At 35.1% G+C, this 20,203-nt stretch overlaps 1 protein-coding gene across 1 annotated transcript; it reads left to right on the top strand.

Annotated features, from left to right (window-relative positions):
* Positions 1–293: 293 nt before the first annotated feature.
* LOC139698167 (uncharacterized) lies at positions 294–19,202 on the top strand. Its single transcript, XM_071597094.1, has 13 exons — positions 294–364; positions 2,707–2,875; positions 5,126–5,333; positions 6,612–6,794; positions 8,769–8,922; positions 9,511–9,667; positions 10,361–10,531; positions 12,266–12,386; positions 13,628–13,674; positions 14,426–14,533; positions 15,408–15,536; positions 16,286–16,451; positions 18,240–19,202. The coding sequence occupies exons 2-13, from the start codon at positions 2,726–2,728 to the stop codon at positions 18,371–18,373; spliced, it is 1,728 nt and encodes a 575-aa protein (XP_071453195.1). The 5' UTR covers positions 294–364; positions 2,707–2,725; the 3' UTR covers positions 18,374–19,202.
* The last annotated feature ends 1,001 nt before the right edge of the window (positions 19,203–20,203 follow it).

Here is a 20,203-nt window from a genome sequence, read left to right as displayed (position 1 = left end):
CGAACAAAGAAAGGATCCACCTTGTTTTCAATTCCGTTGGACGAATCGAAATGGCACGATATTTCATGGGTCAAGGGCTCGTGGCAGTGAGATCGCTCGGTGAACTCCGCCTGTTTGGACCCATCGTCCTCCCAAGCGAAACTCGGTGAAGGTTGAATGTTGCCCCTTCATATTTCATTACGTAGCCTACTTCTGGCTTCGGTATCGTCCGCTTTGATTGCCCATTAGAAAAAAATGCACCGTGTTGCGACAGCATTCCTAGACGGCGCTCTAGTGGGTAGCTGATTGTGCACTCGTCATTACCCTTGCTTCGGACGCGGACACGAGGAGGTGCCTGCTTCTCCTCGCTTGCCTCGTATCAATCGTAAGTTGTTCCTTAAATGGTTTCCGTGTGCCTGGTCAGGATATTAATGCGATTGGTAATCTTAATGTCCTAGAAGTCGTGGGTTCAAGTCCCAGAAGGTTTTTCGCCGGCATGGTGTTCGGTACCATCGTACGGGAGTGAAATATTTGTGTTCAGTGCGTCAACGTAATTTTTAGAAGACGTACGACGATGTGTGAATATTTACCGTCCATTAACTAACTATAATCATGACTATTTTTCGTATTCTATCGATGGAATTCATAGTTCGTTTAAAGTTACGAAATTTTCGAGCGTCCAGGACAGTCTTTTTACACGTAGCGAGCCGAGTAATCTCGGAAGTGTTATTCCTCCCCTCAGCAAGTCATTCAAATAAGGTTCTCAGTAAACTGTCATACCTCAGGATGTGTGCAGTTAAATTCTCTTTTCTTCATGAAAATTCCTTCCTTGGACTTCTTTTCTCACGCACTCTGTGAAGTACTACTTAATATTTTTGCTTGGGTTCCTAGTTTAATGTAATCTTTCTACCGTACTGCTACTATTCCATCGCTCATAATTTTATTTTTGTTTTCTTCTTTTCTGTTACAACTGTACAAAGGTGTACCAATATATGTTTTAGTGGGCAATGGGCTCATGTAAAAACAATACTTTTTTCAATTTGTCGTTTTTCATTTCATCTGGTTTGGAAGCACTCTTCGTCTATCCCATTCTCTCTTGCTTCATGTTTTCAGTGACCTCGCTGAGTAAATAGGAAAACTCTTCTTCCTCAAGTCTCAAAGTCGTACTGGAAGTGTTCAATTTTACTTCAATGGACAAAGTTATAGTAGTAATCTGTTTTTATTCCTGTTGTCGTGATTTTATACACCCTTCTGCCCCCCGCTTGGGGTATGCCTGTCATTTGTATTTTATTCGCAGGTAAAGTTTTGCCGTTCAAAATCTTAGGTGTATCCTATAATCGGCTTTTACGGTTACCGAAAGCGTTTAAAGCGGAAAGTCAAGGGAATGGCCTATTGTTTCGCGGAAGACCGATCGCTGATCTAGCTCCGTTTAACTCGTTGCAATCCTCGAATTAAAATTTTTTAAATCAGCTGATCCCATTGTCTGCCGGGGAACGCCCTCGCATGAACATCCTCGCCCTAAGAAGGTCGCTTGTTAGAATTCATGGATTCTCTGCTGTCATTAAATGGTTTTATTTGGTCATTAAATCAATGCAAAATTACCTTGGCCGTCGAAAAAAAAACAAAAAATAGGTACTTTTTAAATCCGCAAGAAAGGCTGGACAGATACGCACTATCATTAATTTGGTTCCTTTGAGCATTAATCGGTTGATGGTTCCAACGATATACTTCTTTAATCCGAATTCGCCACCGTAATTACTAAAACATTGCAGTGGATGTACTTCGACCTTTGAAGTTTTATTAAGACGGAGAGGTGCTGGCACCTCATTAACTGTTAATTTGTTGACGGCAATCATTCGCCCAGTTTTGTCAGGTTTTGTGTTCTTCTTAGTATTGATTTTACTCGCAATGGACTTCTTCGTACTTCAAGGGCAGCTGCTTGTTTTCATGGCATCCTTTATTGTGCAGGGCTCTCCCTTATTTCTTTATCTCTGCCCACACATTCCCTTTGACCAAGGCCACAAGAGCATTTATTTATAACTACTGTATTAATTTCGAAATTGTTTTTCTAAGAGTCTCATTCACATTGTGACAACCTGAATCCCGAAGAGTTTCTGGATTATTCTTCTGTCGTTGCAATTTATTTTTCTTATTGCGATCGAATACGCAAAGAAAAGATTGACGTTGATTGTAGTGTTATAGCATGCGGATGGGAAACTTGATTGCTCAGGTAAGATAATACGTGTGGTTTAGAGGTTTTTAAGGTCTGGGTGTGAATGATGATGGATGAAATGAAATAAACGGAAAGGGAAACAAAACGATTAAATTCTATAATTCACTCATTGGGTAGGAGAGAAGGTTGTTGGGAGAAATTCAAAGAATGCAGGGAAAATGGGTGGGGACTTAATTGACAATGGAATATTAAAGACTGCGATAGAGGGAAGAGTATCGGGAAAACGAGTAAGTTGGTAGAATAACTAAGAGATTGTTTGACGGAACGAAGGGATGCAGTACATGAATTTGGAGTAGTGCATATTTTAGATTAATTATTCAGTATCGGTTTATGATGAGGCAAGGGAAAGTAATAGTGCTTAGTTAGTGGATCCATCAAAAACCTATATTGACTCAGGATGTGGCATACATAGATACGCTTACGCTTGCCTGTAACTGCTACGCTACCAAAAATATCAGCGTGCTGTTTTTTTAATATTTCCTCTCTTTTCACAGGCCTCGCGAAAGGATTGCCATGGAGGGAAGAGAAGAGGATCCTCACGCAATCAAATCACCGTTGGCAGACGTGTTGAAGGGCGTCGTTTTGCCCAAAGTACCTTATACGACCTTCATTTTCGACAACTTGAGGAAAAATAAGAAAATTCTTGGTGACAGAGCCGTCGCGGTGAGTCTTTGGGACTGCCAAAAGGCGAAGCTTGAGAATAGCGAAACCTTTTGTGGAGAAACAATTTCAGTTAGAAATCTTGTAGGTTTCTGCATTGTTTTCATTTTTCCGGTCAGTTTCGTCACAGCGTCATTGTCAAGGTACAGTTCCTTATTTTACCTTGGCCTTGCAATTGTTCATTTTAAATGGACGATGATGCCGTGACTTCAAAATAGAGCAGAAAAAAAACTCTGTGGAAAACCATATTACATACAAATAACGTATATTACACAATTGCAAAAAGTAATTCTTAAGAAGTTATTTTTAGAGACGGGGTTGTTTGGACAGTTTGATTCCCGCATACCGTAAACTAGTCCCACCGTGATGGTTGAAAACAATTGTCGGGAAGGAGCCATGAAATCGCTTAATGGACATTTTTGAAAATTTTGAAGTTTCGTCTTCAGATGCACCCACGTCCTTTTTCCACAATTTTTACGCCGCTGCACGGTCCATTCTGATTCTGTTTGTCAAAGGCGATGCATGCACGATTACATTGATTTTAGGTAAAAATATTAAAAATTTAAAAGCAGGCATTAAGCTTCCGAAGCGAGCGGAAATGAAAATTACGTGTTTTTTCTTAATTCAGTAATGTCTTCACTCTTTCGAGAGATTTCGCCTCATCTTTTCAGCGTTGAGAGAGGGGTGAACGGGAAAAATTCATCTCATAGTCAATGTTAACAAGCTGGATTATCTGTGGAGTCATTCCTTTAGCCTCTCTCAGCGGTTTTTTCGCTTGTTGTATCAATTCCTCTAGCCTCTAGCAGGGTGGTTCGCATATCCAGAAGAGGAGATCTCGTAAACCTGTTTAAATTACCTTGCTGCACGAAACTAGTGCATCTACACTTAAAATAGAGATAGAGTATATCTTCGTGTAAACAACGCGCAGTCAATCTAAGATACATAGAATACGTAATCTAGGTAGACAGTGTAAGGATCGGTCTTTTCGTTGCGTTCGGGAGTTTGGTACAAACTTGGTGTCAATAAAATAATTTTAAGTCCAGTAATAATAATTCTTTAGTGAAGATTGTAGTTTGAAGAACAAATTTAGCCATTCTAAAAAAATCCTGATTCAGGAGCACGATAATGGATTTGCATATGAATTTGTCGGGATCGAGATGGTGCGGGGTTAACGTACTGGCTTCCCACCCAGAGGGTCCGGGTTCAAATCCCGGTGGTGTTGAATATTTTTCAGAGGTATCTCGATCCCTACTTGAGGTGCTATGTGGAGGGCACTTTGAGTGAGTACGCCGTCCGTCGGATGGGACGTTAAGCTGCGGACTCCTTGGCGCCTTTCGTAAAGAGTAGGCTAATGCCGACGCCAGGTTTCTCTCCACCCTTCCTTCCCCATCCATCCCCTATGGCGCAAATGGCCTTAGCTGTAGGTCGCCTCCCCTCAAAATTACTACTATGAATTTGTCAATGTTTGGAATTAATGTGGGTATTCAGAAACAGATGATAGCCTTATTGACATTATAAACGAATCAATTGCTAAGGCTTAATTTATGAATGGAACAATTTCACGTTATGGTCAGAGTTGAGCATAATATTTGAAATATTTTTGGTAAAAGATTTGTCTCTTTCAATGCATGTTTTTCTTGCAAAACTTGACATTTATATGGATGTTGATTAATTTCATGTTGAGTAGACACATTGAAGAATAATAAACTCCAATTAGTATATTTATTTTTCAGTTCAATACAGAATCAATTCATTAATATGCCTTTATAATTTACATAGCCAACATAATTGTGTAAAGTGAAGATGTAGAGTACATTTTGACAACAAGTAAAACAAATGTGAAGAGGCAAAATCATTGCACACACACAGACCACTGTCAGCAGTGAGCCAAGTGGTGCAAGACAATCTTTTATCTGTCAAAGCAAAATGAAGGGAAATTCATTCTTCAATAGCAAAATTCAAATGGACATGTATATCACGAGTCCTTTTTCGATTTATATAAAGCCTTTTTGTCCTTAGTTGACAAATTTGAAGGGAACAGTTATTTATTTATGTTTGCTTCTTTTATATTTAAATATTCTCTGCGGGTTTCAATTTCTAGAAATAGTGACCATCAAATCTGTTATGATAATCCTTCTCAGTAGACTTGTCATGGAATGATGTACTTTATGCACAAATGTGGAAAGAGGAATGCTGCCACTTTGTCATATGATTTGATTGAATGTTCAAATAAAATGAGCTCCATTTCTATAGGTGGATATTAGGAGGAACCAATCCCTCCTCTTCAAGGATGTCGAACCTATGGCCATTCGCTTTGCAAGTGCCCTGACAAAGAGAGGCTTTGAGAAGGGGGAAGTCTTCTTTTATATCACGTATAATGCGGCACTTCTTTATGCTCTCCATTTTGGTGTGTGGCTTTGTGGAGGGGCTGTGAGGGGCTGCTTCCAGGAAGAAGATGTTGGTAAGAATGGATTATATTTTCTTATTGCACAATCGCCCATCCAAGGATTTCCTTTGCATTGAGACTGGCTACCCTTATACCTAATAAGTTCATCAGCTCATGAAATCATGTATTAGATACAGGTCGTGGCAATGAACAATACTTTCCATGACTTCCCAGAATCTTGTTTGTGGTTCTCTTTTACCTGATGCTACATACCGACCACTAGTAATGGAGCTCAATATGTGTGTAGTGGAAAATTTTCCGTATAGATTATTTTTTCGTCTTGGTTTTATTTGGTTGGCAGTTTCAGGTTCCCAATGTTTCTCCCTTAAAGCTTGTGTGCCACATAAGTTTTTTAAAGAGAAATCCTAGTCATTCTTGACATTCTGACTGGAAAAGGTCATCTAACTGCTCCTACCAAAATTGTCTAAAGTCAAACCTTCTTGGTAATACATTTGGGGTTGAACTTTGAAGGTTGGAGGCAACTGTCAACACCATACATATGTATACACACATACTGCGAGAACTGTCCTGAAATTAACCTCAGTTTACTTGTAGTGAGGGAAGCTGAATGTTTGCTATCCTGACACAGATACTAGGGCAGTATGCCCTGAGCTGCAGTGCTTGGAAGGCTGTGCTGCTTGTTGTTTGTTTATAGTAGTGGTTCAAAATGAACAATGCAGTTGAAAATCCCATAAAACGTAAAATCCATTTAGTGATAAGGTTTTTACTGGCAATAAACTTCAAAGCTGATGGTATTCATCAGCAAATTTGTGCTGTGCACTGACTGTGATGAGTGACAATGTTAAGCATCAGTGGTATTGTTAGTCCAAGTCCAAGTTGTTTGTCATCTGTCACAAGGCTAGGTTGGCCACTGCGGTCCTCATCATGAACATTGGTGCAGCCATTTTTAAAATGAATGAACCACTGCCCCACTCCACCTTCAATCATTATTCCATCTCCATACAGTTTACAAAGTTACATATGAATTTCAATTGACTTGTGTTTTTTACCAGAGACAACCTAATAACATTACAATTCACAACTTGCAGGATTTCCTCTTGTAGCGCACATTTTAACAGTTCACAGTTAGAAAATTAGGAGAACTACTGTCTGCACACGACCACAGCAGGACATTTAGACATCATGATGGTGACTCGAGCTCTACTCACTGCCACGCTAGGTCAAAACGTGTTAATTTCTTGACAACCCTCATATAAATTGGTGAAATATATCCTAGATACCAATATATATTCTGAGGAATAATATTAATGGCTATTCTTCTAATTTTCCCAGCTGAAGTGGAAAGGCAGATGAAGGATTCAAAGAGCCGATTTATCCTCTGTGAACCAGAAACATCAGAATTGGCAATGATGGCTGCCAGCCGATTGGGTTGGCCTGTGAATTACTTCTCCATTGATGGTGATGTGAATGGAGCCTCTCCTGTTGAGGAAATGGCCTTGAAGGATGATGGATCAGGTGGGAGGTACTTTGGGTTGGGTGTATACTTATGAACTGCAATTCTCATAAAATTGACTATTTTTCTCAATTTATCAAACATGTGTGATGAAATATTTTACCACAAAGACAAAAGTCGCTGAAGCCAAGGAGGCTACCCTTGTCTAGATTCACTGAGCTCTTTTATTCATTCAAAATAATGTTATCAAATCTTAATTGACACCTGAAGGTTAATTGTAGTGTATCTTTTTTTAATTAAAAGAGTTTGAATATGAGCAAAAATATGATTTGGCCCAAAATATTAACTAAAACCCTTGACTCATGTATAAGTCAAACAAAGTATGAATATCAATGGCTTTCATCCTTGGAATGCCATTCTTAGGCAATTTTAGAGAAAATGTTGAGGGAAAGGAGGTGAGAAAGGCATATATTGATTATTTTAGTGGATGATATTAATCCTGGGAGGTTTGAAAGTCATAGGCACCTGTATTTTGTTACCTTGAGGATCAACACATTTTTCCATTAATTATTTTTTATTTATTTTTTCAAACATTTCTAATTAAATGAATAAAATTCACATAGTAATTGAATGAAACAGAACTTTGCAACCATTAATACCAGAACCGAACCATGTGCAATGCACAATTAATTATTTTTGCTAGTTATGTGTACTCTTATTGACCCGGATAGCTATTTTATTTTTTAAGTCATCTATTAGTCAAATTTACACTTTCATGGCCATAGTGGAAGTGCTCATAAAAGGTGTAGAAGTGGCTGCACAGAATGCTACATAGGCTGTGTCGGTGGCTATACAGAGCTGTATACCTGCCTATGTAGGCTGTATTAATACCTACACAGGCTATGCTGGTGCTTACACAACCTGTGTAGCCATCTTTTATGGGCAATTCTTCTTGGAAGTACCAACTATCTAAAGTGCACTCCAAGTTGAACATGTAATAAATTTACTGAGCAATGATTTCTTGTGTCCCATCAAATACATTGTGGTACCTCAACTTATGAACAAAATTAATTTTTATTCTGGTTGATATCTTAAAAAGGCCATCTCTTGAAACTTAATTTTTTATTTATCTTTATGAGAAATGAATTTATATTTCCTCAGAATTAGAAAGTTTGGAAAAAATCTGATAATTTACCAATGTGTTTAAATTGCAAGGGAAAAATCACTGATGACAGAAAACATATCTTGAGAGACGTCTTTTAAAGAAGAACCATAACCTCTATGCAAAGTATCCAGTTTGAGAAACCAGAAATAACATGTATGATTTGTTGAAAAGCAAAAAAAAATCATCAAAAGTTGTTTGTTCAACACACAGAAAAAAAATACCTCTGCAACTTTTGTCCAAGAGGAGTAATTCAAGTGGTGTGATAAGAAAGTTGAACAGCAGTGAGTATAATGTGCAGTAGAAAGTGTATATGGCACTTGAACAATCCAGACAAATATGAATATCATTTTATTTACTTATTTAAAGTCTGAAAAACAGGACAATGCTAGCCACAACCACCCATGTAGTTGAAAACACACCTAGGTGAGAATTGAGCACTTCACCTATTGAACAGCAGGTAAAATATAACCAGGTTAGATCTTTAAACTCTTCAGTGGATGATGATCATTTAAACATCAGAAAAACATTTCAAGTACCATGCAGATGGATGCCATGCTATAGAACTTTCTGTATATTTTGTCGGAGAGGAATCATTAGTTTTGGTTGTCAAAACAATCCATTCTCTCTCTGGGGTTAAAATAATAATTCCTCATCACCATCAACAAAAATACAAATTGACCTGAACATGAGAAAATAAGAACAGATGGACTTTTGCATGATATTTCTGGAACAAAAACTATTACCTTTGTAGACATGAATTTATTTATCCCTGTTCATTTTCTGTCACTTTCATGCTCAATGACTTGGTTTACAGAACTGCTTGTATTCTCTGTTTACCATTTTATCTCATTTTTTGTTTTGCCAATTTCAGCTTATAAGAAAGACATCCCCATATCTCCTGAGGAAGATATTTTGTTTATTCCCTGCACTAATGGAAGCACAGGTCTCCCAAAAGGAGCAAAGCATACACACTACAATTTGGTGGCCCAAGGGGTCAGTGTTGGTGCACCAGTAGATTTAGAAAGGTAGGATTTAGAAGTGAACTTGCAGACTAATATAATTAACTGCAATTCTATTACATTTAATTGAATTAGAATTAATCAAATGGGTGCAGTGTAGACGTACTTCTCGAACATTGTGGGCTGTGATCCTGTGAGCCCATTATGATGCTTGAAAACATTTTATGCATAGTATTCATTTTGACATATATTCTAGACCCAGTAGTAAATCACTGTGAAAAAAACATCTTGGTTGATTAATTGGCTTAATCTTTGTTGCATATTGGCAGCCTGGGTTTGGATCTGATGAAGGCGAATAATTTTTAAATATGAATCTTTCACATAAAAGCATATGCCCATCAGCATGAGACCATGATAAATTTATCGTTGTACAATTTTCTGCTATTTTCTTTGTGAAAGGTTCTAATATGTGTATAAATCATTTTGTGATTATGACAGAGTTCTCGAGTACTTAATATTACAAATGCCTTAAAATTTATCATCTTGGGTCATACTTTTCTCTTTAATTTCCTTATTATTCATGGACATTATGATGAATTATTCTGTGGTCACCAGCATTATGAGCTCACTATTTTTTCCCTTCTTTTACAAAAGGGAGGACTTGCAGAGCGAAACAACACTTTCAATCATTGGAAACTTTAATGTAGGGCCATTTCTTATGATCCAGATTTCACTAATGTTTGGCCACACCTTTATCAGTGGTTCTAGATTTGAAAAGGATATTTTTTTCAAAATGATTGAATACCACAAGGTTAGTTAAAATTTAATTTACCTTGTGTATTATTTATTAGTTTGTTAGTATTTTTAAGACAATCATGGCTTTGCAAACAATAATTATATTTGCCCAATGAACAATATTACAATGAATGATTTTTCCTTGGCACATATGAAATTATGAAAAAGTATATATATGATAAAATGTTAAAGGTATGGAAATATAGTTCACAGTTAAGTGTATTGTGTTAATAGGTAATTTTACTGTTGTAGAAATCGAATTCTGATAAATTATGAAAACATTTATTGTGCACAATTGATTTTCATTCAAATTACATGATTCGACAAATCAAATGCATATTTAGAGTCAAATAAATTTTTGATAGTATAATAAAATTTATATTCAGTTCATTTAATTAGTGAAACAAGTGTTATTTTGAGGCTAAATTGAAATATTAGCTGCATTAGAGTTATCAGTAGAGTAGCATGTTCTGTTAATATAGTTGATTGTGTTGATTCCATGAAGCTGAAGTGTTTTCAATAGGGATATTATATATGGGAGAAAAGAGAAGTTCTACAGAAAGGAAAGTTTAGAATTGAATCCCTTTTTATAATCCTTTAATGGTTATTGAAAAAGTGGACTATGTTAATAACTTGAATAGTAAGTGTATTTTGGCTCCTCAATTATGCTACACCTAATGCATCTTATTTCGTTTCATTTTCATGACAGCCAGATACCCTTGTGCTCTTCCCCTACTTGGCAAATGTTATATCCCTCTCTCCAGAGCTGAAGAACAAAAATTTGTCTTTTATCAAAAAGATTACACTAGGTGGATCTGTAATAGACACCTCAATCTTGGGAAATTTATCAAAATGCTTTCCTAACGCCATCATTAATACGGTAAGTTTCAAGTTTAAAAGTAATAAATAAATTAAGTTATACATTCTACTCTGTGAAAATAAGCTTAGTTCATTTGCCCTGTTTTGGACATATAAATTATCATGTATATAATAAGCACATCTCATAAAGCGGGAAAATTCAAATATGTACAGTAAATCTGAAGTTGAAGGGACCAAAATATATAACTTCAATGTATTCTAGTGTAAATAAACTTACATGTGTTAAAAAATCACAATACTTGATCCATTATTTGGAGACTAAAATTATGTGTTATCACAGTGGTCTAGTGTTGGATGCCTAATAAATACAAAAGGATATGCTTTGGTGGATATTCAGCTTTTGACAATATTTTATGTATATCCATTACATATGCTAATTAATTAGATATGTGATTATATTGTAGATGCCTACTGGACATGTTGTGCTATGTGGGTACCTAAATATGAAACCATCTACTCGGCTATCTATCTGCAGAGCCCACCTGCACAGTTTGTGCAGCTGCCTACACATATATAACTGCCTACAAAAAGTCTGTCAGTTGGCTACATGACCAATGTATCCAATTGGCCAGTCTTTTGTAGACATTTCCTCGTACCTAAATAAGACACACCTTGATATAGTCAACGTCAGTATGCACGCAGAACTTTGGGCTGATCATGAGCTTAAAAAAATTATAAATGACATTAATTTTGTTCACCTATTGGTTATTACTTCATCTTTCTCCTCCCTAACCTTGGGAGGCTTCCTGATCTTTTCCAATATACCTTTGGCATCCTTCCAGTGTAACACGTAAAAGAGACAATACTATTTTTCACTCCTCTTCTTAATGTATCTTCATGCTGAAACTAATTAATTTATATAAATTTAAATAGATACTAAACAAAGATGTATGGAATAAATAACATCTACCATGTGAGCTGTGTAGTTAGGAAGAGATCATTGGAAATTTTAAAACTGAATTACTACCAGCGGGTCTGTGTAGGCTAAGGGACTTACCACTTCCCTTAGTTAGGAAGCCGATTACTGACATGAAGTATAAATCAGAATTCATCACTAGGAGAAATAATAAACACCAAAGCAGGGGATTCTATTTCCATACACATAATGGGCATGGTATTTTATATTAGTTTTAAACAGCTGCTGGCATTTTAATTGGGTACCTCATAAAACGTATGCAAAAACTTTTATTCAATCAGGAATGCTAATTTTCAATATATTATTGTTCTACCATTTAAGGTAGATATGGAATGAGCACAAACTGAACAATGTTACATTTCTTTTCTTTGCAATATAAACACCATTTAAAATGAAGCTGAATAAAATAGCCAGGTGTTTTTACTTTCCATGTTCTGAATAAGACAAAAGTTGTTCCAAACTCAAATCACTAATTTTGCTTACTAATTGAAACATTTCCAGTTGTTTTTGCATAAATGAAATTGATCAAGTGAGCTCTGAAACCAGACCCTAACTTGATTTAACGTAAACTGGAAATTGAATGCCCGTTACTCAAAAGAAAATTGATGGATAGTGAGAAATAGAAGTAGTTGAGTGATAATATCTCCAAATTCATTACATATTATATGTTTAATGTCTTAAACTTCAAAGAATATAGGTGATGTATAAAAATGCACTATTGAGATATGCTCTTATCTCAACCGAGAGAGAACAAAAGCAATCATTGACTGTTAGAACAATATGCTTCAGCTGGGATTGCTCATTTAAATTCTTTTTCAGATTTATGGAATGACTGAAACCTTGTTGATTTCTTCAAATGGCATTGGTGTTCACTACAAGATCCTAAGGGATCCTGAAAAAGAAGCCTTGCTAAAACTAAAGGTTTTAGAAATGGACAAAGGTATGTATACAATTTGATTGTCTTGCCTAGGTTATAGGTGGGATTGAATGTCTGCACTAATTTTCACTTTGCAGTTACCATTCATAAGGCTATAAAATGACTAAAAGTTTATATTAATATATGATCAATACTGAATTGGTAATACTTCATGCTACTAATTTTGATCATTGCTCCACTGTAAAATCTTAAATGGAATGTCACTCAGTGCACTCAACTGCAATGTCACTATATATCCACTCAGTATCCTTATTGCAGTAGTTATTATAAAAACTTTTCCTCAGCGTCTCAAAGCAAGTGTATAATTTACTAATGTAAATGCATGCTTAATATATAATATATGCTTTCTCAAATAGACTTGACCCATATTTAATGATAATTTTCATTTTTCTGCTGGTCAAGCACATTGCATAGAATGTGGTCAACAAGAATTGCGAGAGTACATATAAAAAATATTACTGTTCAGAACCCAATGTTACACAAGTGAAATCAGTCCCTCAATTTGCCATTCAAGAATTCATCTACACAGAAGTAGCACAATGGGAGAATCCATTTATCTTAAAATCAAGAAACTTGTAACAAGCGTGAAAAACTTATGGAATCTCAAAGCAAGCGAACAATGCAGTAAATATTTTTAGCAATCCTAGCAGAAGTTGGATCTATTATCTTGATTCTCATCGTGCATATCATCTCGTCATGAGCTTGATTTAATCATAGTCAAGTGATTTGTGTAGATGACGTAATAATGAGAAAGATAGACTTGTAAAAACTTTGCATGAAATTTAAATGTACAGTATTCTTTCCCCAGAGAAGTCTGCCAAAAAGTACCACTAAGAAAGGATTAAATTCGTTGGAAAATAATATGAATAAGAAGACATAGACACTTAAATAACACAATTAAGACTATCTTCCGAAAATTCTAAGCCGGAAAGGTCTGATTTACTGCAGCAAAATTCATATTCCCCCTACAGTAAATCAACACTTGGATTTGTTATTTTTATACCGTCCACAGTAAATAAAATTGTGTAAATTTATCTTAAAAACACTATTGGAAAACATTCTCTCAGGTTTTCACCAGATAGAACAAAGATATGTTTATCAAACTAGAGCACCAAACCAGTTATAAGATTGATGATTTAAAAAATTGACATGTTTATACAATAATTCGGAGGCAGAGAGACATAATTGGTTTATTGGTTTGAAATTCCAATTCGTAACATTAATTTGGTACTTACATTTCACAGAATCTCATATTTCCTGTGGGCCATTGTTACCATTAGTGGAAGCTAAGGTAAGACATAGATTGTTTCATTTTCATCATATCTGTGGCAATTGAGAACTTAATATTAATCTTCACAAGTAGGCATATAACATTTTTCCTCAATATAATCTGTCCCTGAATTTAATCAGTATCCCTTTGTTTCTGAAGCTGTTTTATAAAAATGCTTATTTTTGGTGTGATAATTGGAAACCCCACAGTTCTAATAATTAACGTAGTTGAAAGAGGAATCAATAATAGCCAATACATTAAGAGCAATACATTTTTTATCATTATTGAAACAGCATTTAGATCTTTTGAATCAATTTAAATCATGTATCATTATTATTAGTTGTTGTCAACTGACTTAGGGTGGATTTTTGATTGACCCTAGGACTCCTCACTATCATACTCAGGAGTCCCAACTAGTATGTCACAAAAATTTTAACATTGACTAAATTAATTTTTTAACTTTGCATAATTTCTGCCTCCCTTATTTTCACCCAAAATGCCTATGCTTTCACAATGCCTCAAGCTCTCTTTACCAGCATTCTTTCCTCTATTACTGTCTTAGGCAACTCAAGGCTGTCATTCTTCCCTTACAATGCCTATGACTTCACTTTAAATAGATAAGATGCATGATTTATTCTAAATATTGCATGCAAATCATTTTAGAGATTGTCTTAATTTACTGGATGCATGAGCTAACTAAATCCAATGAGCCACATAGAATGATTCAAATATTTTTCTCCTTGATATGTGATCCCTTTTCATTTTATCACAGGTGGTGGATGTTGAAAGTGGAACTTCATTAGAAAGGGGAAGCAAGGGAAGGATACTAGTCCGAAGCCCATTTATAATGGCAGGATACACGACATCTGGTTGTAATCAGGTAAGGATCAAAATTTATTTAGCTAATTGATGAAATACGAATAATGGTTGTCAATGCCATTAAGACTTATTTTTATAATAAAGTGAGAAGCAAAATTGAATGTATTGGGATGCTGTGTATTTGATAGGAAGCAGTAGCAGGGAGGCTGGCAGGAGCAAATATTAAAATGTGTAGTTCTATGAGCATGTACTGAATGTCTCCTGGTAACCAGTGTGACAAGGTGTAGCACCTGAATGGTTAATAGATTCATTTCTTTATTATGCTCTTAGAGTGGGTGCATTTTTGCTGGTGATTAATGTCTACAACATTTTTCAAAAGTGCTAGAGTGATTTAAGCATTGCCAGTTAATAATATTTATGAAAAAACTTCCCTCATGTCATTAATTGTTAGACTTCTCATGATTGAACATTTTTGTTTTTATCCCAATACAGCCAATGATGCAGGATGATGACTATAAGAGCACAAACCTGCATGTGAAATCATGAATAAAAATCATTAATTGCCTAATTAATAGGCCAATTGATTATTATGAGATGATTCATGTTATCATTAATCATGCCTTGTTGGTGAATAATACTGCATTGTTAACAAAAAATGATACCATTTTGGATGAACTATATTTATTTATGATGATTTACCAGTTAAGGTACCTTTTGGATGGGCATACAGGCTAAACACTCCCACAGTTCTAAACCTCACGTAATGCAACACGACCTGACACCCCAGACAATTATTCCACTTCACTAAAACTAAGGAAGGTGTTTATGCAAGTTGTTTAATAAAGTGAAATTAACTTCCTATATTACCTATTTATCTAATACTTTCTCTCTCCATGTTGTATATTCAATGAAATGAAATTTTTATCTATTCTCAGGATCAGAATCCATTGCCAGTGGATGAACATGGTTGGTTTGACACAGGAGACTTTGGTTTCATCTCTGAAGATGGTCAAGTTTATGTCATTGATCGGCTGAAGTTAATATTCAAATACTTAATGCACCAGGTAATTGATTCATTACCATTCCAATTTTGATATGTGCATGTACACATACTAAAACTCCAACTTTTTTGTATGGGAAATAGTAAGAAAATGAAACCTTGGTGGATGGAATTGAGCATGGATTGGCTCTTTACTGAAATAAATGTAATAGGTTTCCTAATAATGAAACATATGGTTGTTAAATAGGTTGTTGATGGTAGAATTCTGTACTAGTTGTAACATTTCACCATTCCTCTTAGTGACTATAAAATTTTATGGTATTTTAATGTTATCCATTGGATCTTTTCTTAGTGATCCTAAGCCTTCAACATGCTAGACTTTCAAGGAAATAGTTCTTACATGAAGACAAGTTATATTTTGAGGCATATTTTAAATGTAATCTGATTCTAAATAATTCAAGCAAACTGCAGCTGGGTAGCATAAGAGGGTAGACACTCCATAGTTGTTTATAATTGTGTTGACAAGGCACAAAAGGAATTGAAATACAATCTAAATATTGGTTCTAAAATTTAAATTTTCAGTTCAGTATTTTGTTTAAATTATAAACACTACTGTATTGATAGACCTAGAATAGCTGAAATTCCTATTTCAATAGAGAAATAATTCAGGATTTCCATGCCAAGGACAATTCATTAATTTCACCAAATAATTGTTTGCATAATTCATCAGATGTTGCTCTATTGAACGTGCACATGGCTCATGCCTTCTACTTCCTAGAATAAATTTGTAATCTTATGGATAATAATTACTAGGTTTCACCTGCTGATATTGAGAGGGTGATTCTAAGACATCCCTCTGTTCAAAGTGTTGGTGTTGTTGGATTGCCAAACCCTGAAACCACATCTGCAGCTAAGGCTTACATAGTCATAAAGCCAGGATGTAGTGCTACTGAAGAAGAAATTAAAAAGCTTGTTGCAGGTGAGGCCTTGTAATATCTAATTGCTGATACATGGATATTATTGCAGCATTAGTGGTAATTTTTACCTTGGATAAACCCTCCTCCTTTGCATTCATACCTTATGGCTGGTACAAAAGTTATTCTGAGCAGGATTTTCTTCGCTATTACTACGAAAAAGGTAAAATTCAGTGCCCACCTTCCCTATGTGCAGCTCTCATAGTCTCATACACAGAGAATTTTGCAGAGCATTAATTCCATTTTTATTAATGAAACCTACCAGTTAATGTAGGTTTTGTATGGGCACAATGATTGAAAACTGGCCCAATGCTGAGTCGCCCCTTACAAGGCACTAACTGAAACTGAAACTCTACAATGCACCCTTCATCAATTCCACGTACTTTGTCTTCCTTCTTTCCATCCATCATGCCCATTCTTTTCCTCTCCTTACCTCACCTGCCTAATATTCTTTCCTCTACATCATCAAAATTTCATCACCAATCAAAAACTTTCTTTATCTCTTTTGGATTTTTCCCAACGATCTCCTCTCCTCCCCATCAAATATGAGAAATTTGGTAAATTAAATGTTACAATATCAACCATGTACATTTTTGATTAATTAACTAAAATAAAAAATTATACCAAGAATATTGTTATCCAGATGGAGGCCACTGTACCTTTCATGATATATTTCATTAGGCTGTTCAAATTTGGATGATTTCATTTGGCATAACGCTCCACATCGATCAATTCCCAATGCAAGTAAACTTTTTTCAATGAAAGTTAAATGTGAGGGTACATGGTAGTCTAGCAGGTAGAATGCTGGGCTATTGACAGAAAGACCTGGGTTCGATTCTAGGTGAACTGTCTGGGTATGAATTAGAAAAGAAGTAATCAATTGCTTAGAGATGCATTTTAGGTGGATCTTAAAAAGCATTATATCGCCTGTGCCCACTTGTTCTTTCATTGAATTTCTTCTCACAATCTTCTCGCTTCTCCTAACATTCCTGGAACTTCAATTGTTTTCTTATCCGTAAATTTTATTTTCTCTCTTCTCCCTTGCACCAACAAACCAAAAGTTTCTCATCTCATTTTCTCTCCTTAGTGGCCAAGTTTTGTATCTATCCATTACAATTTTATGCCACATATCAAAGTATTTCTCAATCTTTTCTTGAGGTTTTTGTTAAAATTTCTAAATATGAACTATTCTTCTTTGCTAATGCTAATAAGCTAAGGTATAAATGCTGCTTATATACTTAATTCTATACCCATTCTCCGCAAAATATTATTGAAAAATAAGTGAATTATTTTACTTGTTCTAATTTAAGGCTTTGTTTCAATCTTAACTGTGATATTAGAGTTAGTGAGATACCCATTCCCAATGCAAAACCCCTGCCTTGAGGTAATTAGACAGAAAAACCTATTGATCTGTTACAATATTTCATTTTAAAAAATTTTTCAGCCATGAAAATATTTAAAATTGATAATCTTTCAGATAGCTGCTTTAAGTCAACATAAAAGGAATCTGTAAGAATTTAACAATTTAAGGCTTTTTGAAAATATAATTTTCAAGATTTCTCTCGATTTATGGATGATCCCTCATGGAATATGTAATTTCTTGGTGACATATGAAGATCCTTTATTTGAATTAAAATGATCGCGACTATAATAATATTGTTATCAAATGACATGAGCTTAATATGGATATTTTTAATTAGAAAAGTTGGGTGTACCAGATATGTACATGATAGAAAATACTATTAAAGGGTCATTGTAATTTGTGACTCTCAATTTAACCTTTTGTATTGCAGATAGTACACCCTTCTATAAACATCTTCACAAAGGAGTTGTTTTCACTGATAAGCTACCTGAAACACGTGGTGGAAAATTGGACAGGGCCGCTCTTATGAAACAAGCAATCAGAGAAATGAAAGCATCCCCTTAACCAAGACCAGGAGTCCATATAATAGCAATAATGGTTACTGGATACTGTAAGGAACTCGAATGGGATTCTTAGAGGTTCAGTTAATTATGTTCCCCAATGTGGGTAAGCAAGCATTTATGCCTAAAATGGGTGACTTGCCGATTGGCATAGTAAGTACCTTTTTTAAGCTAATTTATAATATGTAGTAAGTATTTATGGGTTTTCTATTTTGAAATATGAGTATTTTATAATTATTTTTACAAGTTATGGGATTCATTGTTAAATCTGACTGTAAATGAAAATGAACTACTCAAATTAAAGTATTTTGTCATAATTACAGTTGAATAGATCAGTTGAATTTTAAACAACAATAGTTGGCTGGGCCCAATGAAATTTTTCTCCTCATAAAAAAGTTATTATTTATCCCCGGGACATACTTGAGGGAAATAACCTATCTAGTATCATTTAGAGAATGGAACTATTTTCCAACAAATCAATTCAATCATGAGGTGAATAATATTGAAAATGCTCTTTTGCATAGCTACAGAGAGGTCAAAATGACCCTCCACAAGGATAATAGGAAAATGGGAGTTCTGGAAATATTATTTCTATTTTATGTTTATAATATTATAACACATTACCAATCATGAGGATTACGTTATCCTGAAAAATGGCTTTTTTAATGCAGCCTACTAAGGAATGCAGTGTCTTGTCAGGCATGGGTTACATTGATAACAATGCCTAATCCCTGGGTCCATTTAAATCCAGTCTTTGTCAGGCAGACCATGCATTTACTACTAAAATAATTTCTCAACTATTGGGTTATTAATTATATGGTTCTAAATTAATTTGTGAACATTTTAATAGTTAGAGGGAAATGCTACATGAAGATGATACGCATAGTGTGCTCTAGGTGATTACATTTTTTTCAGAAATTCCAAAATGTTTGTGATCAGTACTTATCAATTACTTAACCGTGGAAAAGTCTGGTAGATACTCTGAAACTTCATTGATCAGAACTGATTGTGATATTCCATTGATTAAACTCTTGACTCAGGTCTTAAAGATGGCCTATGTTGAGAAAAATTTACTCCAAAAGGAAGGAAAAATAATCGCATGTCATTAGAAAAACACATATGGCTTATACAATCTGCTCCAACTATCATATAACACAGGAAGGAGGAAGTTTTCAACAAAAACTTCCTGTATTTGGCCAAAGATTGCTTTGTAACTAGTAATACCTAATACTGATTTTCCACTTACGACCCTTTGCTTACTTAGTTATGAATTCTCAATGAATTAACTCGTATTGATGAATGTGAAAACAATGCACAATGCATAGCCTATGGTTGATTAATAATTAATGCTATTAATCAAGTCCAATTTTAAATTACACTTCTGAAAAAAATTATAGTGGGAAATCATTAATATAGAATAGCATAGCATATAGTATAGCATGGTAAATATAGCATTTGGAAGACTAGAAATCCCAAGTCAAAAATCCAAGAAATGCCTCTGGGCACCCTTGGTTTTCCTCACTTGAGGCTATTTTTTAGGTACCATATCTTCCAGGGAAACTAATTGTAGGGAAAGAAAGTGACTTCCCTATTCTGATGATTTCATTCATGGTAAGGCTCACTTTGATTTGAGCTTTTGTGTATCCAAACCTTTGCGTTTATTAATTTGTTTTTAGGCAACATAGATTTCAAAGACACACACGTGTCAACATAAATGCCTTAACAGAGTCAGCACTTCAATAGAGAGCTCTCTTTTGGAAAGTGCTGGTATGCTAGCCTACTTTCTAAAAGTGTTGCAGAAACTGCTGTTTCCCTTCTTTCAATAAAAGAGAAT

The sequence above is a fragment of the Hetaerina americana genome, unplaced genomic scaffold (genome assembly GCF_022747635.1).
Source record: "Hetaerina americana unplaced genomic scaffold, ioHetAmer1.1.p SCAF_8, whole genome shotgun sequence".
Lineage (NCBI taxonomy): Eukaryota > Metazoa > Arthropoda > Insecta > Odonata > Calopterygidae > Hetaerina > Hetaerina americana.
Note: the sequence above shows the minus strand (reverse complement) of the source record. Positions and strands in the feature narration are given on the sequence as shown.